The following is a 23,365-nucleotide window of genomic DNA, read 5'->3' as shown; positions in this document are numbered from 1 at the left end:
TGATTAGTGTAACTCTGTATAATTTTGTCTGCTGCTATTGTAGGAATAATTAGTCAAGCTAGTTTACTTTTTATTTCTGTTGCCTTCTGCTGCATATTTTTGTTATGTGACCTTGTTTGGTTGCTAGTTGTTCGAAGTATAATCCTTTTATATAGAAGTATAGTAGTTGTTGTTGGTTAGTGATAGATATAGTTATGTTGTTAGGTTCATTTTCTGAGTCTTTAGGATATTGTAGTCTAATAGTTTAGCTAGTTGTTTGTATAACTCATTGTTGCTAACCACTTTAATTGTGCTTGCCACCATGGATGATTTGCCGGTATAATCTACAAACATACTTTTGGTTTGTTGGAGTTTTGCTTCAATGCTGCATTAGGTTGGCTGTAATTTATAACTTGCGATTTAGGCAATGTTGATCTTTTAGCCTACTAATTTGTTATAGCATAATTTTACTTAGCTTGCTCTGTTGTATGGAATTATTTTTATTGTAGTAATTGTGTATAAGTTTGTGGTTGTTTGATCTCAAATTTGTCGTTAGGATAGTTAGTTGACTTATATGTTCCACGAAAATTTTTATTCTTGAACAAATTTTTCCCTTTATTTTATATGTTTGTGTTGCAATCATGCTCTAGTTCCAAATATTCCATGTAAAGAAATATTTGAGGCCATTTAATTGTACAGCGTGAAATGGACATAAAATGGATCATGTGTAAGATTGTTATATCTAACATCTAGTTATATCATTGTAGGGCATGTCTATTTGGGTTTAAGGTAGTTGTATGGTTGAACGTTATTTGTAGGGCTTGATTGGTGGTTACTTGGTTGCTATTGGACAGCTGTGTTCATTTTTTTTACTGAAGGATTGTCCATCTATGATCGTGGTGATTTATAATTACTAGTATATGTGTAAGGGGAGTTGGCCCCTATGGTCCATGTTGTGTTATTTATTTTGATAATGTTCAGAGGTTAGCCTATTTTATTAGTGCTTTTCGAGTTTATTTGTTATTATACTTGTATTTAAGATAGGGTCCCTAGATCAAGCTAAAGCGTAAGTTTTATTTTATTATATTCATCATCGTAACTAGCGCTCGTTTAACCTATTTATATAGGTGATACCCTAGCCATTGTTAAGGTGTACGTTACAGCTGTAATGGTCCCGGAGACCGCACTTATCCTTCCAACTAATGCTGGAGCGAAAATTCTCGGTGATGTACTCGACGGAGATAATATCGAGTGAATTTACCAGGATGTACGCAATTTTTTATTTACTTTATTCTTTTGGAAATTAAATTACTTCAATTTATGTAATAAATTCTTATATATTATTAAAAACACATTGCAGTTGGTTCTTCGCCTGTGATTGCAGCCTCCATGATTCTGCACTCGACTAGCTGGGTCATTCATAGTAGTGTTTATGAGTTGCCCTTAAGATCGTACTTCTGTATGATATCAGAATTATCTATTTACGTATTACTTTTGGGTTTTGCGTATCATTATTTAGTGGGTTGTTATGTTGGTGTACGGATTGGTGTTTTGTTGGGATGTTTTGTTAGCACCGTTGACGACTAATATTTTATTTTTGGCTGGACTATGAACATCGTTGTATTGATGACCATGTGTAGTATTTTGATGGATTTAGAAACAATTATGATAAGATTAAGTTTTAAATTATTTGTCTCTCAGATTAATAATACATACAAATGGAATTTATTTATGGCGACAAAACTACAATGCCATACAGGGACGTCTTTTGTAGCGTATTTTTAGTTACGGATTGTGGCCGATACAAATGGTAATGAATGGTTGCCTGACTATTGTCATGATTTTTTGTTGCGGAGTAATTTCATAACAAACAACTTATTTGTTAGGGGGCAGTCCTTTTGTAATGTATTGTTGTTACGGACACATCTTGTAACAAGAAGTTTTCTGACAAGATTAAACACTTGTAACGCATTTGTTGATTCGGACATATGTCGTAACAAATATTTTTCTGACAGTATTCAACTTTTGTTCCGCAGTATTTGTGTCGGATATTTGTCGGTTCAAAAACATGATTGATGTTTTTGTTACATACCAAAAAACGTAACAAATATAATTAACACGTGCTTATTTTGAAAGTTGACCAACTAATATTTGTTACGGATTTTGTTGCGACACGAAATTTTTGTACTGCGATTTTTCGTAGCGGTCATAATGCGTAACAAAGTCGACACAAAAAGCTATTTTGCACGAAAAATGGGTTTTAGTTACGAATATTTGATCGTTACAAAAAGATATTTTTTGTGGTAGTGTTGGTTATACTCAGGTATTTATTATTAATTACGAGATAATTAAAGCTAGAAGTATCGATTAAATAAATGAATAAAAATAGCAGAAATAGAGAGAATATTGGGGCCATAAATTGTGTAGGTGTTTCATGGGGAGACTGGTGTTTGAGAAGGTTATACATATGAAAGTTGAAACAAGAATGTTTTGAAATTCATGTCGTGGTAAGTCATTGAATATCTGCAGGAGAATAATTTTCCTACAAAAGTTGTATCTGACTAGGATATAAATACAATTTCATGCTAAAATTATTTGTTTTGGTCTTAAGAAATGAAGTTATTCAAAGTGGAAATCTTGCAATAAGGGATATTGTTGTTCACGTTGTAGTCCTTGATTTGTCATTTATAAATGTATGCATAGTTTATGCATCAATAAGGCTTGGTTCAACCGTACAACCAAAGACTATAGAGTAGGTGAGCATTGCAGGGGGTATAATTAGGGGTGGCAATTCAAGTTTGCCCGGTTTTAAAATAGTCCAAATAGGCACAGCCTGGCCCGGGCACAACTTGGTTTGAAACCGAGCTATGCCAGGATTTTTTTGTTTACTTTGAATTTTTTTTTTTCGTTTTAAATTAATTTAACAAAATTTTTATTAAATGGAACCATATATAAACAAGACAAGTACCATCAAGCTATATCTTGATTTTTATCATTATTTCATTAATTAATATACATATAAAGATATCAAATTACAAATATTAATTTTAATAAATTGGGCTGGGCCACACACGGCCCACAAAATTTCAGGCCTTCTTTTAGAGGCCCAAGCACGGTTTTTTTTTTCGCGACGGGTTTAAATCGATTTTTTGGACTGTGCCTATTTTTGCCAGCTCTAGGTATAATTTTGATAGAGTTTCCACCATTTTGCCCTTATTATTTATTTGCGATGATTGTATAAATTGTATTGACAGGGAGAAAAGAGAAAGTTTATAGTAAACAAATTGAGCCGGAGGGGGTATAGCCTATAGTATAGTAAGTTTTTCTTTTGAAATAATAGTTGTATGGTATTATGTTGAAAGATCATATTTGTTACAATAATGAGATACTATTAATTATACATCATTTATGTTGTTAATCAAGCATGAACCTTGTTTAGTAAATACGTCTCAAATTTATTTGTTCAATACATTTTTCTACTTTTAAAAACGTGTTTGCGCTTTTATTTTTTATTTTTGAATTTATTGAGGAAAGTTTTCTGTCCCCAGCGGAAGTTTTCTATGAATAGTGGAAGTTTGGGAAACACACCCAAACAAACACACCCTTAGAAAAATTTTGGGCTGACTCTATTCCCTCCTAACGCCGCCGTTCCATCGAAGTTAGGTCTTCAGGTGCGATCACTGGAAAGTGTCTCCGGCGCCGACCCACTAGGTAAGTTTTCATACATTTATTCATTGAGAATCCTCATGTTGTTCGAAATTGAAACCCGATTGGTTGTAAGTTTTTTTTTTAAAGAATAATTATTTGTAGTTTCTAGCACTAGGTTTTTCGCTACCATGCGCCTTTCTCTCCGGCCGTGGTTTGGCCACGATCAGGTAGGTGGCTTCTCCCCCTTCCCTCTTCCCTTATTTCGTGTCGGGGGTGCTATATATACCCCCTGATATCGGCTTACGGAAGCCCTATCTTCTTTTTAGCTTTGAGATTTTCATTGTCGCTTATGTTCCATCATCTGAAGTATGTTTTTAGCCTTTCTAGATTATATATTACTTTGTTTTGCTGAGATTTTTCGCACCTTAAGTCTTCAATATTCATGTTTTTCATGTTGATTTATTGTATTCTTTGCCTATATCGTCGTATTTGGCCCTATGTTTGAATGAATTTTCATGATCTAGTTTTTTCTTTTTTGTCTTGTTTGAATAGCTCTTTTTTTTGGATTTATTTTTCTATATCGATTTATGAGTGGAACTGTTAATTGGTGTAACGAGAGATTTTTTTTTTAGGAAACTATGATTTGCTAGATTGGGAAGATTAATAAATATAATCAAGATTTATTTTCCTTTTCTTTCTTTATATAGGATTAATGGTTGAAATTTCTCAAAATAATGGTGGATTTTCTCTTAATGGTTATCTTTTTTTTTAAAAAAAAAATAATATCTAATATATGATTGTGAGTAAAGTTCCGTTGAAATCTATTAACACACAAACACACATACTTGTGTCCTATGCCTTATGGGATACCTTTGCAACAAGGTGCACCTTGAGTTTCAAATAATTATGAATCTATGTTACTCTCTATTTTGTGGAGTAGTTATTAAAGGTTTGGGACATCATGATGTGGAGGTTCTTTCTACTCCCTCAAATTGTACTATGGGTATGTAATTCATTTAAATCTGAACATTCAAATAAATTTAAGGTTTAAGTGGTTTTGGGGTGGCAGTTATTTTGAAACAATTTAAAGTGTGTTTACCCATGTGTTCTAAGTCGTTCTTGAATGTTCTTGTTTTCATTAATCTTGACTTCTATCCTACATTGATTTCATGAGACTTTTTTCTAACATTTTAGTCAATCAAGGTTAAAAACACAAAAAATGGCTTATAGACGTCACGAGGGCTACATATCTCACTTGACAGAGAAGGAGTTATCACCGTCAATTCCCCGCTTTGTCCATGTATTGGATGATGATGATGTTTCACATGCACTGGTAATCTTTCATTCATATTGAGTTTTTGGACTTTTTAGTCTTAACCTTTGGGATAATGTTGCTTGTAATCACATTGTAATATGTAGTGTCTATTATTATGAGATGAAAACATGGTTTGGCGAACAATTACTGAACTTTTAGTAATTTATTGCATTAAGCAAGTATCCTCTCATCACCCACCAACTTGTTGAGTACTAAATGTTATATTTTTGGGATGTTTAATAGCCAAATTGTTGATCTGTGTAGATGAAATTCTTCTATAATTTCTGCAATTTTTATAAAGCATGTCTTGTAAAAGATTTAATCTTTTTGCAGCTCTTGCCATCTTCATTTGCTCCAAGGGTGGTGCACTTGGTAGACCAAGAAATCCTCCTTGAGGATTTATGTGGGCAGATATGGCCCGTGACTCTATCCTATGTTGACAATGCATTAGCATTCGCATCGGGATGGAAAATATTTTATAGGGACCATGCTCTTGAGAGGGGATGTTCCTTGATATTTAACTATGTAGGAGATAGGCACATTTCTGTTCAAATATATGATCCAAGTGGCTGTGAAAGAACTTGTTTCACCTATCCAGTGCGACAGCTGAACAATCACGACTACAATCATGTTGGAGTTGAGGGAATTTCTGAAATAGGATCAGCTCCTCAAACTGCAGCCATGGGGATTCCTCAAAGAAATGGAGTCTCTATTTCCGATATCCATAATGGTGAGATAACTTCTACCTCCCTACTTATTTCCTCTAGTTTTCTAACATTGATGATAACTTTAACGGTATTATCTTTTTGTTAATGTTGTCCTATTTCTTACATTTGTTTAGTTGCTTTTGTGAATAGGCTAGTGTTTATTTTTGCGGGTTCTCATGAGTAGTATTGGTTGGTCTCTAAAAAGTGAATGTGCAAACAATCTATCAAGAGTTTGGTCTTGAAACATGAATTTATAGCTATTTGCGTGCATTTTATTTTTGTTGACAATTCTAAATCTATGCAAATTATATACCTTATAAAGTTGGATATGGGGTTTATTTTATGTCATGGTATCAATCAAAGCCAATTTCTTATCCGTGTTGTAATTTATTAGATGAAATAAACGGGAAAGGTTATGGAAAAGGGAAAGAGCCAATCATCGGGAAGAAATGGGGATCCATTCATCTTGATGCAACCCCAATTATGCCGCCACCAGGTATACTTTTTTCTTTATTTTGTTTTATTTTTTTCTTTAAATCTAATCTTTGAAAGCATTCTAAATTCTTGCATTTATAACTGAACGGAGTTAATATTGTCCGGATATTTTTGTTACTATTTGCTTTCCGTCTTATTATCTTATTGGTTTTAACTGCATTTGAGAAAAATCTTTATAAATTATATGTCATGGTTTTCAATATTTCTTTAGTTTAACATTCCATCTCAATGGTTTAGGATTTAGCAAACCGAGGGGAGGTATCTCTCTGAAAAGAATGGATGCCTCCACACTCGTAATCCCAACGGAGACAAAATTTGTGCCTGTGAAACAAGAGGAACCTATAAGTCCGCCTCCTGATATAGTGTTTGATTTCTTTATTTTACCATCATCTTTACATTGGATCTTTTATAACATTCTTTAATTCTTGCATTTATGACTGAATGGCATTCTATGGATACTTTTATTACTATTTGCTCTCCATCATTTTATCTTTATTGGTTTTGACTACATTTAAGAAAAATCAATATAAATTGCATGTCATATGGTTTTCAATATTTCTTTAGTTTAACATTCTTTCTCAATGGTTTAGGGTTTAGCAAGCCAATGGGATGTATCTCATTGGAAAGAATGCATGCCTCCAGACTTGTAATCCCAACGGAGGCAGAACTTGTTTCTGTGAAACAAGAGGACCCAATAAGCCCGCCTCCTGGTATAGTGTCTGCTTTCTTTTTTCTACTGTTATCTTTACATTTGATCTTTTATAACATTCTAAATTCTTGCATTTATGATTAAACGGCACTTTCTGGATCTATTTGCTCTCCGTCATTTTATCTTTATTGGTTTTTACTATATTCGAGAAAAATCAATATAAATTGCATGTCGTATGATTTTCAATCTTTCTCTAGTTTAACATTTCATTTCAATGGTTTAGGGTTTAGCAAGGCGATGAGAGGTATCTTCTTGGAAAGAATAGATGCCTCCAGACTCGTAATCCCACCGGAGGCAGAACTTGTTCCTGTAAAACAAGAAGACCCTATAAGCCCGCCTCCTGGTATAGTGTTTACTTTTTTTAGTTTACTATTTTCATTGCATCCGATCTTTTATAACATTCTAAATCCTTGCATTTATGAGTGAACGGAGTTGACACACTGTCTACATAATTTTATTATTATTTCCTCTCCGTCATTTTATCTTTATTGGTTTTGACTATATTCGAGAAAAATCAATACAAATTGCATGTCATATGTTTTTCAATATTTCTTTAGTTTAACATTACATCTCAATGGTTTAGGATTTAGCAGACCAATGGGAGGTATCTCCCATGAGAGAGTGGAAGCCTCTCGACCTGTAATCCCAATGGAGGCCGAACTCGTTCCTATCAAACAAGAAATTTTTGTTGAGGGTGGAATGAATGATACAGTGCAAGGGCGTAGGTTTTTAAAGGTCTACCATCGGCGGAAACGAATATGAAGATCAACACCATATTGATTTGTCCGGTCAACATATAAAAAATTGACTGGCTGTCCATATCTATAGGATGTGTTGCATAGACATATATTTTGTTACGAGATCAATAATAGTTTGGGTTATATAAGTTCATGTATTGTATTTATATTATATTAATGTATGGTGTGTGTTGGTTATCATTGTATCATATGGTTTCCATCGTAGATGTACCGTGAATCATTCAGTAATTATTTGTTATTTATTTGTTAGGTTAGGTTGGGAGTGGGTTGCATTACTTCCTATTTATTTCGTTATGTTATAATTGCTTCTCATTTATTTGTTATGTTACAATTAAGTTCATAATGTTTGCTTTCTATTTGTTAAACAGAAGTACTTATCACCCACTAGTGGTTTAGAATGTATGTATTATCTTCTTTTACGATTTAAAAATTACATGAAACTTTATTGTACACTACTAGAAAATAATGATAATGTCACCGAAAATTTGTCCCGGAATAATATATTGTCACAACTTCTATCCAATATTTAATAAAAATTATATATAAATTAATTGTCACGGACTTACGCAACAATCTTTGTTACAATGATTAATTTGTCCAATTTGTCGCAGAAGGCCGCAACAAACAAAAAATAAATTTATTGTTTTCAAATTTGTTGCAGCTTTCCGCAACAATTGTTTTAAAAAAAATATATATATTTTTATACTTTTTACAATGCATTGTTGCGGTTGTCCGCGACAAACAATGAATAGATTTATTGTTTCCAATTTTGTTGCAACATTCCGCGACAATAATTTAAAATTAAAAAAAATTACTTTACAATGCATTGTTCCGACTGTTTGCGACAATAATTTTAATAAAATATCTTACATATTGTTGTGGTTTTCCGCGACAATGGTTTATTTATAATTTTAATTTATTGTAGAATTTCGCACAATATCTTTAATTTTTATTTTAACTATGATAAAATTTTTGAATAAGATATTATTTCAAAAATATATATTAAAAAATAATATTTTTTTTCTAATTTCTTAAATGAATATTATTAATAATTTTTAAAATTTTATATATTTTTATAGTTTTTTTAAACAAATATGTTATTGGCTTTTAATATTAGAACATCCGTTCTAAAGTTTATCAAGTGTCTACAACTTAGGAACACATGACTTCACAACTATTGCAATAACAAAAACCCAAAGTCACTTGGCCTTCAACTTTTTGCAGATGCTCGCAACAAATTTTTATAACGTTTAATATAGGTATTTTTAAAATAAATTATTTGATAATGTTTAAGTATTATCATTTAGATATTATATTACAAAATAAAAAAATTATAAATTTATCTTCCTGTTATAACCTTAAAAATAAATATTAGTATTTTTTAATAATTATAGTACATACACTTAGTCATTGAAAATATAGTATATTAAATAATTTATTAGAATTTATGTGATAGTTCTTCTAATTTTTTGAAAACATCAATAAAAATTTAAAGTAAAATTTATGTGATAGTTCTTCTAATTTTTTGAATCAATAAAAATTGAAGTCACCAATAATTTTATTTTTTTCAAAAAAAATTATTTTCAATTTTACTTATGGCTACAATTTTCAATAATATATATAGTATTCAACTTTACAGAAATTAATATATTTTTTCCACTATGAATATATTCAATAAATATTATATATCTTTATATATATACACCAGAATTGTTGTTAATAATATATTCTAGATAATATTAACTTAAAATTATTTTAATTTTTATACACATAGTAATAACCAACCAAATTTATAATTAACTTTTTTATAATAAAAAAATTGGTACATTTAAAATAAGTAAAATATATTATAAGAAAATATTTGATAACAGAAAATTAATTGATAGAAACAATTTTCAATGCTAATCTCACAATTTTCAACTGTTCAAATATTTCAATTTTCAATTTGTTAAAAGATTTAAATTTTCAATATTATTTAATAGTTACAATTTTCAATGATATTATTTATGATTTTACATAAACTAATGTGTTTCCAACTCTATAAGTTGATTTTGTTATTTTAATCATTCATACAAACATTCTATTCTTTTAGTTCTTCATTTTCTCTCTATTTTCCTTGTTATATTTTAGTTTATACATAATTAAAATATTTATTATGTATATTCGCAAAATCATCGAGCTTGGATGTACGAAAGATTTGATCCAAATACGCATGGATTGTGTCAAGAATTTGAAGCATGAGTTCTACAATTTGTTGAATGGGCTTAGCAACAAAAATAGTGGATGAAGGGTGACACAATATTGTGTCCATGTAGCAGATGTAAAAATGGTAAATAAAAATTACGATATGAAGTAACAGTTGATCTGTCTACGAGAGATTTTACAAGAAACTATCAAACATGGGTTTTGCATGACGAAGTTCTACAAATTCCACCGGTTGTAGCCGATAATGAGGTTCCATCTACTGAAGATTTTGAAAGAAGTATACACAATCAACCTCATAATGATAATAATGCATGGCCTTCAAATTTCAGAAATGATCCACCTAAGGCCTCCACTGAAACGAAGAATTTGGAGATACAGATATGGCAGGTAGATTCAGCAATTTTCTCCAAAATGCTGACAAACCACTTCATGCAGATTGTGACGGAGAAACCCAATTATCTATTGTTACGGAATTGATGTGCATTAAGGCCAATCACAACATATCAGAGTCAGCGTATGATAATATATACAAGTTATTTGGATGAGCACTTCCCGAAGGTCCTCAGATGCTTGTCAATTTCTATGGATCAAAAAATTTAACAGAAAAAAAGAGTTACCCAGTATCAAGATAGATTGTTGTTCACAAGGATGCATGTTATTTTGGAAAGATATGCGACTTTACAATAGTCCAAATTCTATGGCGGTTAACGTCGGAAGCATGGTAGCTGGCAGAAGAATGTTGCAACATCACAGAAAAATTTGTATGAGTTATTAAGGAGAAATTTAGGTTATGCTCGAAATAATAATATATGTTCGAAATGGATTTCTCTTGAAAAATGGGATAAAATGAAGGAGCAATGAGGTTCTAAAGAAATTCAGGATATGGTTGAACAAAATAAAGAAAATAGAAAACAAAAATCCGACAGCAGTTGCAAATCAATACTGTGCGGGCACTCAATCTGTTGGTCGTGTTCAAAAGATTATGGTAATATTTAATTTATTATAATTTGTAAATATAAATTGTTGTATTATATACATTTAATGATATTTATTTTATAGAGCGAAGAATTAGGACGCACACAAACCGAAATAGAACTTTATCGTCAATGTTTTAGTAAAAAAAAAAAATGAAGTACCTACTCAAAATGTTGCAGCCTCGAGGTATAATTTATTTAGAATATTTGTTTTTTTATATTGAGTAATAGAATATAATGGTTTCAAAATTTTTAATTCTTAGGCGGAGTTACAAAAAATTTCTGAATATAGCTCTACTTCTGAATTGGATCCAAAAAAACTTGTTAGTGCCTTTGGAGGTTTCAACACAAAAGGCCGTGTCCCGGGACTTGGTTCTAAAGGTAAGATAGTAAAGGTTCAACTTCGAACTTCCTGTTCACAACATGTTGCATCTACATCTTTTTCAAGTATATCAATGGATGAGCATTTGAAAATTAAGGAAGAGTTGCGAGCGACTAATCAAAGATTAGATCAGGTTTGTCATCTTCTTTTTTTTTTAATATTATTGATAAATTTTATTTTAAACTTCAGATTCTAATTTTTAATTTTTTTTTTTTGTAGGTGACGAAATTCCTTCGTATGCACTTTGAAAATTTCAATAATCATATTCCTCACGAACCAGAGCCATATTATCCCGAATGGCTAGTTCATTTGATCCTTATCAAATGCGTCGAGAGGAAAGTGGAAGTGGGAATGGGAGTCGTACCGGTGAAGCGAGTGAAAGTGGACAATATTATCACAACGAGGAGGATGATGAATATGAAAACGACGATGATGAAACTATTCCGCCTACTCAATATTATTAAAAATTTTGTATAATATTTTTTTCCTTGTAATGTATTCATTTGACATTAAAATTAATTTGAATGCATTTTTTCATTTTACTATTTAAATATATTTATGTGAATATTTTATGTTATTAATTTAAAATTTCTTTTACTATTTTAAAAAATATTTAATTGTACTATCTAAATTGTCTCGGCAATAATTTGTTTTGGTTTGCAACAATGCAACCTTCCGCGAAAAAATGTCATTGTTACATATGAAATTTATAATTAGGTTAAAAAGCCCAAGTTAAAAGAAAGTATGGGCCTATAATTGGGTCTGTTAAATTGATCAAGGAGTGTTTTGAGAAAATCGGGTGAACTAGACGTATTTCTGAGAAAATAGCTGGTCGGAAGGTCCACAGGTTGGAAAGTCTGCAGGTCGGAAAGTCCGCAGATCGAAAAGTCCGCAGGTCGGACAGTTTATAGGTCGGTTGGTCAGCGGGTCGGATGGTATGCAAGTCGGAAGGTCTGTGGTCGGACCAACAAGTCGGATGGTCTGCAAGTCGGAAGGTTTGCGGCTGGACCAACAAGTCGGATGGTCTACAAGTCGGGAGGTTTGTGGCTGGCCCAACAAGTCTGAGGTCTGTGGTCGGGCCAACAAGTCGGTTGGTTTGTAGTCGGATAGGCAAGTCGGTTGATTCACAGTTGGATGAGCAAAATGTCGGTTGTTGTGGAGGTCGGATGCCACGGAAAGCAAGTGAGAATAATAGCTTGGTCGGCTGAGAACACGTGTCAGCAAAAGAGGGGTTAGCGAACGGTTGAGATGAGGTGTTGTAACCGTTTGGGCGATGGTTCCAAGTACCGTTTCTAAAGAGTATTTAAGGATTGGGATTTGCAACTGACAAAGGATCTTCAATCATCTTCAAACGACAGCAAAGTCAGTGATTCGGGGATCATCATTTAAATTTTCAGTCTTTTATTTTCCACTTTATTTTCTGTACCATACAGTGTTTAGAGATTCCTAATCTCAGGCACTAAATATATAAACTTCGGAGATAATTTCCTATTTTTGGATTTTATTTTTTTATTGTTGAAAAAAGACATCAACAAATTGGCGACCACAGTGGGAGAAAGGCAAGATTGCTGATCCTACATCAACAGATAATTTCATACGACTGAGGTTCGGCCAAATCATCAGAAAAATCAGTATGGCAGGCTCACAACCTCAATCATCTTCAGCACCGGTGGGAGAAAATATTTCACCACCCGTCATGCCAAATCCAGGGGAAATTCCCCAACCACCTACCGATTGGTTGTCTTATGTTCAACAATTGAACAATCAGCAAACTTCGGCTATGCAGAATATGTTGCGCGAGCAACAGAACATCATGTTGCGCGAGTAACAAAATCTCATGCAAAACATGTTAGATCAAGCTCTATCAAGGGTTACTCTTCAACCCACTCAGACGCCGCCAGGAATATCACCATCAAGAATGCAAGGAAATTTTGCAGGACCATTGTACGTTGACAACACACTTCCAAGCCCCACAACGTTCAACCGAACAGATAGGGGAAAGACTCCTCTAACTTTCCCTAATAATGTTCCTTTGGGGCCAAGAGTTGACAATCTACAGCCAAACATTGTCAGGGAAGAGAGGGAAGGAGCACATGTGCAAGATCCCATCTTCATCCCTGATCATCAACACCCTCGTGTGGATCCTGGAGAAATTGCGCAAGTGTTGAGAGTGCATTTTGGCCTGAATCCTCAGATGGCCAATCGCCTTGCTTATCAAAAGCCTTTCCCCGAAAGGATCATTAACGACTATCCACTTCCAAGGAATTATCGACCACCTGATTTCTATGCTTTTTCAGGGGAAGACGGGTCCTCCACCATAGAGCATGTGGGTCGCTTTACAGCACAGTTGGGAGAAGTTGGAAATAATCCTTTTTATAAACTGCAGTTATTTGGGCTATCTCTCACCAGAACAGCTTTTTCATGGTTTTTATACCTGTCACCTGGGCAAATACAAACTTGGGAAGGTTTGGAAATGGCGTTCCATGCTAGGTTCTTCAATCCTTTACCAACTTTTTCTCTTACCGATTTATTGGAATTGAAGCAACATCCAAAAGAGTTAGCCTCACAGTTTATTGAAAGGGTGCGCTTGATGAAAGGACGTTGTCCTACTATAATCAATGAGAAGGAAATGACCAATTTAGTGGTCAGGAATATGCATGGCCGCCTAAGGGAGGCACTCACTGCTCATGATGTGGAAGATTTGGCAAGTCTCGCTCCCAAAGCGGGACGTTTAGAGTCTTTCTTTAGAGAAAAGGATCAGAATTTAAGGCGTAATAAAGTTCAGCATATGGCGAGTATGGAAACAGAAGCATACGACTTTGATTATGATCAGACAGAAGAAATGGCGGCCGAAATCATTTCAGGAAAGCCTTATGTATGCTCTAAATTAAAGCCAGTACCAGGAACTGAAGGGAAAGAGCAGCCTACATTTGACAATTCAAAGGCTGATGAAATTTTTGATACTTTGCTAACTGATGGCCAGATTCGAATTTCAAAAGGGCAAAGGTTGGCTACTAAGGAAGAGATCAAAGGAAGACCATATTGTAAGTGGCATAACTCTTTCACACACAATACAAGTCAATGCACTCATTTTCGAAATGAGATCTAAAAGGCCATTAAGGCAGGTCGGCTCAAGTATATTACTTTGGGTATAGAGCAACAGCCTTTTCCAAAAGTAACCACAACAATGGTTAATATACAAGCAAGTCCTAGATCGGGAAAAGGAAACTCACCAAACAGTGGCCGACCAGAAGAAAAACTCAAGGTCTGTGACAAAACAGTGGCTGAAAAATGGGATAATCAAGATGGTTCTTTTTATGTAGAGTTGAAGGAGCAAGTTTTAGTTTGGGACCACCTGACTAGAAGGACGGGCTTGGTCGGAAGCAAATGGACTCGAAATAAAAAACCTTTACCAATTGATGTGGATCCTCGTTTTCCAGGCATGAATCGTACTCAAATTTGGAATGCGAAACGCAGGTATGCTGCGAGATACAGGGATAAAGTCTCTTCATCGAAGCAGCCGAATGATATGCAATGTGCGATTAATGCTTCCGAAGGAGGTCTGTCCATACGGGTCACCTCATTGAAGCAGCCGAATGACATCCGAGGTGCTACTAAATACACTGAAAGAGGTCAGTCCATCAGGGTCGTCTCATTCGAGCAGCCGAATGATGCGCAAGGCGCTATTGATTCCCTGGAAGGAGGTCGGTCTATAGGGGTCGCCTCGTCAAAGCAGCCGACCAACATGTGAGGTGCTGCTAATTATCATGAGGGAGGTCGGTCCATACAAAAGAGGGGTAAAGGGGTATCAGATGAAAGAATTGAAGGTTTCAGATGTCAATATTGTGAGCGGATTAACGTCAATCCATCTCTAGAGGAGTTTCGTCTGGAATCTTTGACAGTTCAACCTGAAACTGATACCAGTGATGAAGTTTCAGAAGCCGATTCGAGGTCTGTCAAGTCTCAACTAGGGCCGCGAGTCCCCTGCCGAATGACAGTAATTAATTGGATTGAAGAATAACCTCTGTGGGCAAGTCTGGTGGATGATTATTTAGAAGAGCCAGAATGGGCAAAGATTTCAGATCCTGATTTTCAGTCAGAGGTTCCTCCAATAGTTTTCCCTCCCATTCCAGAAGGCACAACATCTCATTTAAAGCGTCTATATGTTAATGCTCATATTTGCGGGAAACCAATCACAAAGGTTTTTATAGACAATGGAGCCGTCTTCAATGTGATGCCATTAAAGACTCTCAAGAAGTTAGGGAAGGGAATTCACGATTTATCTCATGTGGATTTTGAGATGACCAGCTTCACAGGGCAGCCGACCAGACCAGAAGGTATGATGGTTGCCTCAATTGAAGTCGGTCCTAAAAAAATTTCTTTTGTTTCCTTTGTGGTGGATGCGGATACTACATACTCAATCTTACTTTGACGAGACTGGATTCATGCATCTAAATGTGTACCATCAACACTGCATCAACAATTAATGTTCTGGGAAGGCAATCAAGTCTTCAAAATGGAAGCAAATGACAACCCTTTCGGAGCATCAGAACAAGTTGAAGAGTCAGTTTTTTATTCCAATCATGTACTCCCAATGTCTCAGTTTTTTATGGCTAATGAATACCCAAAGAAGGGTTTTAAATTCATCAGCCAGAATTCAGTGTTCTTTTAAAAGAACAGTTGTACCGTATGGCTCTTGAGGATGCCAAACCTACTTTTTATAATATATCTTTTATGGAAGGTGCTAATTTACAAGATTGTAGTGTACTTATTAATCAGCTTTATTTAGATCAGCTTTTGAAAAAAGTAGAAAAAATCAAAAAGACTCATGATGTTCATTTCCAAGAAGATGAGCAATTTCGTTGGCCTGATTTATTAGAGAAAACAGAGCCAACTTTTTCAGCACAAGATCCTTTACTGGAATTTAATTTAGGAACCGACCTGGTTCCAAAGACAATCAGGATGAGTGGTTACTTGTCTGAAGAGCAACAAAAATTGATGCTCGAAGTTATAAGAAACAATATTGATTGTTTAGTTTGGGATTATTCGGAAATGCCTGGTTTAGAGCAAAATTTGATAGAGCATCGATTACCTATTAAAGAAGGTTCTAAGCCCTACAAGCAGCCTCCAAGGCGTATGAGTCCTGACTTAATGCCTGAGATCAAAGAGGAAATTCAGAAACTTCTTAAAGTAGGTTTCACTCGGCCTTTCCGTTATGCATATTGGTTGGCCAATATTGTACCAGTGGTTAAAAAGAATGGTAAGATCAGGATATGCATTGATTTCAGAGATCTTAATATGGCCACTCCTAAAGATGAATATGTGATGCCTATGGCCGATATGCTAATTGACTCAGCAGCATGACACAAAATTCTCAGTTTGATGGATGGTTATGCAGGATATAACCAAATCTTTTTGGCAGAAGAAGACATTCACAAGACAACATTTAGATGTCCAGGAGCTCTAGGTATTTATGAGTGGACAGTTATGCCTTTTGGTTTGAAGAATGCAGGGGCGACTTATCATAGGGCCATGAATTCAATTTTTCATGATCTCATTGGTAAATCTTCCAGTTTTGAGGAACATTTGAAAGATCTTAAAGAAGCTTTCAGTCGGATGAAGAAGTACAAATTGAAGATGAACCCGACTAAGTGTGCTTTCGGTATCTCAGCCGGGAGTTTCTTGGGATTCTTGGTTCATAAAAGGGGAATTGAGATCGATGCTAATAAAGCCAAGGCAATTTTTGCCAGCCGACCGCCCAAGACGGTTAAGGAATTTCAAAGTCTCTTGGGGAAGGTAAATTACCTTAGACGGTTTATTTCTAATGCTGCTGGCATGGTCAGACCAATCACTAAATTATTGAAAGTAGGAGGAAGCGCCTTTGAGTGGGGACCAGACCAACAGACAGCTTTAGAAGCTATAAAGCAATCATTGACTCAACCACCCGTGTTGATGCCTCCCAAGGAAGGTCGGCCCCTCAAACTTTATTTTGCAAATACATATGAAGTGGTCAGTTGCTTTTTAGTACAAGATGGAGATGATGGAAAGGAAAGGGCAATTTATTATTTGAGCAAGACTCTCACAGGACCAGAATTAAATTATACTATGCCAGAAAAAATGTGTTATTCATTGGTTTTTGCATGCACTAAACTCGAGCATTATATGTTGCCCAGGAGAATTGAGGTTATTTCAAGGATTGATCTCATCAAGTTAATTTTGCAAAGACCTACTATGCAGGGCAGACTTATGAAATGGGCCATTAAATTAGCTCCTTTCGATTTGTATCATTCTCCCCTGAGGGCGGTGAAAGGCTAAGCAATAACAGATTTTTTGGCAGACTTTGCAGGCTATGAATAGGAACCGACCAGATACATATCTTATGTAAGTACCCGAAATTGGTTAATGTTTTTTTATGGTTCTACCTCAGGAAACAGATCGGGTGCAAGTGTTTTGTTGGAGGTACCAGATGGTCAAAGGGTCAAATTGCAGTTGCAATTAGAAGCCATGACCCATAATTCAGCAGAGTATGAGGCTTTAATCTTGGGATTAGAAGCCTTGATAGCCAGGAAAGTTCAATCGGTGATCATAAGAGGGGATTCTCAATTGGTAATCAACCAAGTAAGCAAACAATATGTTTGCAATTATCTCCATCTACGCAGGTACAGAGATGTGGTAGGTCGGTTGCTATCAAAGATCTCCGAAGTGATAATTGAGTTCATCCCTAGAAGGGAAAATCAATTTGCAGAAGAATTAGCTCAAAAAGCTTGTAAAAGAATCCCAAGAGATATGTGTGCAGAGGTCGGCCCTGAAATAAAAACTGGGACTGACTGGAGGACAGAAATTATCAAGTATCTACAAGATTCAGGAGTGAATGTACCGATTGGAATACGGTTGAAGCGTTACGATTTCAATTGTTAGAAGGAGTAATATACAAAAGAACATTCGAAGGATTACTCCTAAAATGTTTGGGGTCCAAACAGGCTTTGGAGGTGATGACAGAAGTACACAGTGGAATTTGTGGAGCTCATCGGGTAGGTTTAAATATGAGATGGGCTATCCATCATTTGGGTTTCTTTTGGCCAAAGATTTTTGAAGATTGTATACAATTCGCCAAAGGTTGCCAGGAATGTCAGAAGTATGGGCAGTTGAATATGAAGCTTTACTGTTGGCTTTACGCTTCCTCGTAGCCCGAAAAGTCAGGAAGGTAGTCATCCGCGGGGATTCTCAATTAGTTGTCCGACAGGCCTTTAAAGAATTCAAGTGTAAAGATCCGCAGCTTCAGATCCTTCTTCGCAAAGTCCATAGTCTATTGCAGCAGCTCACAGACGTAGTGTTAGAAGATATACCCCGAGATGAAAATGCGGAAGCAAACGACTTGGCACAGTGGGCGTCCGGTTTCAGAAGGGAACGCATGCCTCGAGAAGTCGAATGTTCACAGATCGATAGGCCAAGTCCGGATTGGAAAACTCCCTTGCTGGAAGGGCTAGCTGACCCCAGGAAGGCCACGACAAAGGTTGAGCGATATCAGCTCACAAAATACACTCAAATCGATGGAGAACTATATCGACGAAGGTCGGACGGGACGCTGACGCGCTGCTTAGGGTGCGAAGAAGCACGGAAGGTCATGGCTGAAGTTCATGAGGGTATTGGAGGCGCACATAGGGCCGGACCTACGATGAGATGGACGATACTTCGCTATGGCTATTTTTGGCCGCGGATATCGCAGGATTGCATCGATTACGCACGCGGATGCCCAGCCTGTCAACGCCATGGACCCCTCCGGAAGATCCCCGTGGAAGAACTCCATTCGATCGTTAAGCCCTGGCCTTTCTTGGGCTGGGCGATGGATGTAATTGGAAAAATCCACCCCTCGTCTTTTAAGGGGCATTCGTTCATTCTTGTGGCCACCGACTACTTCACAAAATGGGCAGAGGCCATACCACTCGTCAAAGTGCAGCAAAGCCACATCATACGCTTTATCAGAGTAAATATTATCCACAGGTTCGGCTATTCCCAAAACTATCACTACCGATCAAGGTACAGCGCTCATGGGGGCGAAAGTCAAAGCATTTATGGCTCAGTACGGAATTCAATTGCTCCATTCGTCTCCCTACTACCCGCAAGCTAACGGGCAGGCCGAGGCGACGAATAAGGCGTTAATTTTGATCATCAGAAAGGTGTTAGAGGATAACCCACGAAGTTGGCACGATACGTTGGACGAAGCGCTCTGGGCATACCGGAACGCCAAATCATCAGTGACTGGTAGCACCCCCTACCGCCTGACTTACGGACATGACGCTGTACTCCCGCTGGAAATTACGGTACCATCCCTCCAGATTCTGTAAGCAAACGGATTCGCTATAGAGGAAAATGATCGAATGTTACTACAGGAGCTTGACGTTCTGCCCGAAGAAAGATTGCAAGCACTCGAACATATACGAAGTCAGAAGAAAAAAGCGGAAAGGGCCTTCCAAAGGCATGTTAAATCTCAGACCTTCCAGGAGGGTGATATGGTTTGGAAGGCCATTCTTCCATTTGGACCAAAGGATCCGAAATTAGGAAAATGGTCACCGTCGTGGGAAGGGCCATTCATCGTATCGGCCAAGACAACTGGGGGAGCATACCGATTAATGGAACCCGAAGGGAAAAAGTCGAAAACGGTCATTAACGGCAAATATCTTAAGCGGTTCTATCCGTCCGTCTGGGATCTAGAATAGAAGGTGAATCCCTTATTAACAAGATGGTTGATTCACAGGCAAAACAGACCCTTTCACCATCCGTAGACCACTGTCACAAGGGGATACAAAAACAAAAGGGGAGGGACAGATTCAAGTCGAAAATTACACAAACATGAGCTAAATTACTAGCTTGTAGGGGAGTCACCCGAGTCTGCATCGTGCGCAATGCGAACATCAACGAGCCCAATACTCGCGGCAGACGCACTTGAGACTGGTGGATTAGACGCCGTCCCGGTGACATACGAATCCCCAGCTACAGCGACCCGCATGGGAGGAAAGCGACCGGCGGGTTCTGAAGTCCCTGGGCGCAAAGAAGCCCATGAAGCTGTCACACTCGGCCAGAGGAGACGCAACTCCTCTAAACCCCTATCCGCCCGTTTAAGGTTCTTCTAAAAAATAAGCCTTTTATCGTAGAGCCCAGATAAAGGTTCGTCCAACGCCCTTGCACGATCATACATCTCCATCCTACGGGTGGTCCTGGAAGCGAGACTTGCAGTTACCCGCGCTATTTCCAGCGGGATCTCTCTTAGACGTCCTTCTATCCTGCTTAATTCCAAACGTAAAGCTTTTTCCTCGGCGTAGAGACCTTCTACATATGCTGTTTCGTCATTGGCATGTTGTTTTTCGGCTAGGAAACTCCGAGCGCAAGCCGCCTTCTCTGTCTCCAGGGCTGCTAACTCTTTGAGTTTGTTATCATTCATGCCTCAAACACTTTGCAGCATCTTCAGGCGACCAGAAATCTCGCCCAGGTAATCGGCAAGATCCTCTAGCTGTTGGCGACGCGGCAGGCCCAGCGACAACGGAGCAACTGCTGTTAGAACGGATGCTTGCAGGTTGTCTAAGATGGCTGAGTCCTCCGGTAGAGCCGATTGATATCCACTAAAGGGATCTGGGCATTCAATATTGACTGGGGCAGAAGCTTCGGCAACAAGGTTTTGAGCGAAATACGCCTCTACGTCGGTGAGAACAACCTTCAGGGCCAATGGAGTCGACGGAGAAAGAGACGGCAGGGCAAGCTCAGGCCGGGGGAAGCTGGAGAGCGAACCCGGGCCGAATAAACCGACCCTCCCGGAGTAGTAACCCCTCGCAGGACCTGCATACGTTCGTCCAATTAGGAGCCGAGCTTAGAAATTAATCAAAATCGGCCGATAGACTCATACCGGGAAAGATGGCGAGGGAGAAGCTGATCTTTTAGGCGACTTGGCGACAGTCTCGAAACCTGTCCCCGCGTGCAGAACCTGCCAAGAAAAGTCATCAGAAATACATTCTTACGGAGAAAGGGAAAAGTAATGTATACATGATCTGGAGATGTCCAGGAAGGAGAATCTTCGGTGGGAACAACAGAGGATACGGAAGCAGTTCTCTTGGGAAGAGTCTGCGAAAAGAACAACAAATTATAAAGTTTTTGTCTCGTTGAAAGGAAAATCGCCTTCTGAAATACCTGAAAGGGTGGCGATGGAGCTGGCCGTTTGGCAGGGCGCTTCGGCCGTGGTTTGGTCGTGGCAGGTTTCGATATCAATCTTCGAGAACGGCGAATGGCCAAAAGTGGCATAGATAGGGCATCCGTCGCGGGAGGGGTACCTACGGTCAAAGGAAAAGATCGGTTATTACTCGATTTCGAGTTATGCTAGAGTAAATAAATGAGGTACCTGTGGCCGAAGATATTAAAACCTCCTCCACCTCATCAGAAGCTGCATCGGGAGGATCCTCGCTACCCGAATGCTGGTTATCCGGATCGGTCAGGGACTGCTGAAGAGCCGCCGCGTTCGAATGGACTAAAAACTCAGCCCACCAGTCATCGAAGGAAGGCAGCGTGTTCGGATTAAAAGCATGGGGCGAGTGTGGCAGTTCTTCTATATCGCGGATGTAAGTACGCCAGTCATCAAGGAGAGACGATCCCAACGCCTGACCCGCAGAGAGAGGGGGCGGCAAAAAAAAACCAAAAAGGGGAATTGTCTGGACCAGGCCGAACTGGCGTGCGCAATACTGGGGTTGATAAACTTCTCCTAGTATGGGGTTATATCGAGAGGCTACCGATAACCCCCCAATTAAGATGCGAGCAGTAAGACATTTGTTCCAACTCACGGAGATGTCACGAGATGAGAGAAAACCTGATAAAGGGCTAAAATCGGCCGGAGGCCGATTAGTCTCATGCAAAAGGGAGTGAGTGAGCGAATGAAGATCACCCGGAAAAGGGGCACACAAGGCCAAATGAAGACCTAAAGGTATGACCAGTGGAGAGGGAAATTCAGGACGCGGGCTGATCAAATGTGGGAAATACATCCGCACCCATAATTCAAGAAACCATAGAGGACCCGCTCCGATTGGCTCGCGGGAAGAAGAGACAGAAAGTTTTTCCAAGAACTCGTTTATCCCACGGTATAACAGCCATAAAAAAATACGAAGCCAAGTCTATCTCCGCCCCAGACGTGAGTATGTGTACAATCGGTTCCACCTCCCGAACAAACCCCTTCAACGCATAACAAACAAAATACTTGCTCAACCAAGACATCAGGAAAGCATTGTGTTCTAGAGATTCGACGGGGCCAGAAAGCATATTCGATGCAATGAATTGACCCACGGTGGTGTTACTGTCATAAGCAACGGGAATGGACAATCGATCGGAATTGTGCGAGGGAGATAAAGGGAGTTCTATTCCTTTCGATGAAAGGCCCAAGATTGCAACCACATCCAATACAGTTGGGGCCACAATTCCGAAAGGGAGCACAAACGCATTTATACAAGGGCTCCAAAAGCACAAAAGGGATTTGATCATATGATGCTCGCTAGGGACAAAATCAGTACATACCGACAGCATATATCGAATGCCCCAGGATTGCCATTGTGCCCCATACAGAGGATCGAGCCTATCTCTCCATGATTTGAACTCAGAAAGACTACTAGGGAGTCGGAAAATACGGGAAGGAAAAACATCAAGATTGAACCAAGATTGGGCTAGCAAAAGCTTACCCCCACCGAGGCGTCGAAAGAACCTTCCGGTAGTTTGTCTCGATCTTTCGCAAAAGGCGCGAGTCCAAATCGAGTACCGCCGGCCGATGGGGGAACCCTCTCGGAGTGCGTCGGAAGGCGACGGCCGGACTGGACACCCGGCTTCGATCTAGACATCGGAACTCCCCCCGTGGTGAAAAGACCGTAGGCGAACCTCGCTAGCGTTCTTCCGCTCGCCGGTCACCGAAATCAGCGAGAGGCCGTCTGGTAGCGCCGGTAGAGGAGTCGGAAGGAATCGCCGAGGCCCGAGGGTTACCGTGAGAAATCGGAAGGGATTGCCGAGGCTCGAGGGTCACCGTGAGAAATCGGAGGAAGTCACCGGTGAGAGAAGAAGGAAGGAGCTTGAAGAATGAGCTCGAAGAATCAGGGTTTTTCTCGCGAGTGAAAGGAGAGGGAAAGGAGGTGACAGAGTAAAGTTTTGGGGCAACGCCAAAAGATGGAACAGT

At 38.2% G+C, this 23,365-nt stretch overlaps 2 protein-coding genes across 4 annotated transcripts; one reads left to right on the top strand and one right to left on the bottom strand.

Moving 5' to 3' along the window:
* The first annotated feature begins 3,587 nt into the window (after window positions 1–3,587).
* Window positions 3,588–7,878, top strand: LOC127250029 (uncharacterized). The gene is made up of 8 exons (XM_051273182.1): window positions 3,588–3,690; window positions 3,797–3,854; window positions 4,822–4,960; window positions 5,276–5,672; window positions 6,044–6,145; window positions 6,735–6,854; window positions 7,077–7,196; window positions 7,437–7,878. The coding sequence occupies exons 3-8, from the start codon at window positions 4,847–4,849 to the stop codon at window positions 7,613–7,615; spliced, it is 1,032 nt and encodes a 343-aa protein (XP_051129139.1). The 5' UTR covers window positions 3,588–3,690; window positions 3,797–3,854; window positions 4,822–4,846; the 3' UTR covers window positions 7,616–7,878.
* An 8,671-nt stretch (window positions 7,879–16,549) lies between these two features.
* On the bottom strand, window positions 16,550–23,365 carry LOC127251083 (uncharacterized). Of its 3 annotated transcripts, XM_051274661.1 has the most exons (5): window positions 21,560–23,365; window positions 21,352–21,491; window positions 21,208–21,285; window positions 21,071–21,148; window positions 16,551–21,003 (listed from the first exon to the last, which is right to left on the bottom strand). In XM_051274661.1, the coding sequence occupies exons 1-5, from the start codon at window positions 22,191–22,193 to the stop codon at window positions 20,884–20,886; spliced, it is 1,050 nt and encodes a 349-aa protein (XP_051130618.1). In that variant the 5' UTR covers window positions 22,194–23,365; the 3' UTR covers window positions 16,551–20,883. The 3 variants fall into 3 exon arrangements, with proteins under 3 accessions (XP_051130626.1, XP_051130618.1, XP_051130611.1); XM_051274669.1 differs by lacking the exon at window positions 21,208–21,285 and having other exon boundaries at window positions 16,550–21,003; XM_051274654.1 differs by having other exon boundaries at window positions 21,071–21,285.

Source organism: Andrographis paniculata, unplaced genomic scaffold (genome assembly GCF_009805555.1).
Source record: "Andrographis paniculata isolate CXL003 unplaced genomic scaffold, ASM980555v1 Contig11END, whole genome shotgun sequence".
Taxonomy (NCBI): Eukaryota; Viridiplantae; Streptophyta; class Magnoliopsida; order Lamiales; family Acanthaceae; genus Andrographis; species Andrographis paniculata.
This window is presented reverse-complemented; position numbering and strand designations above follow the sequence as displayed.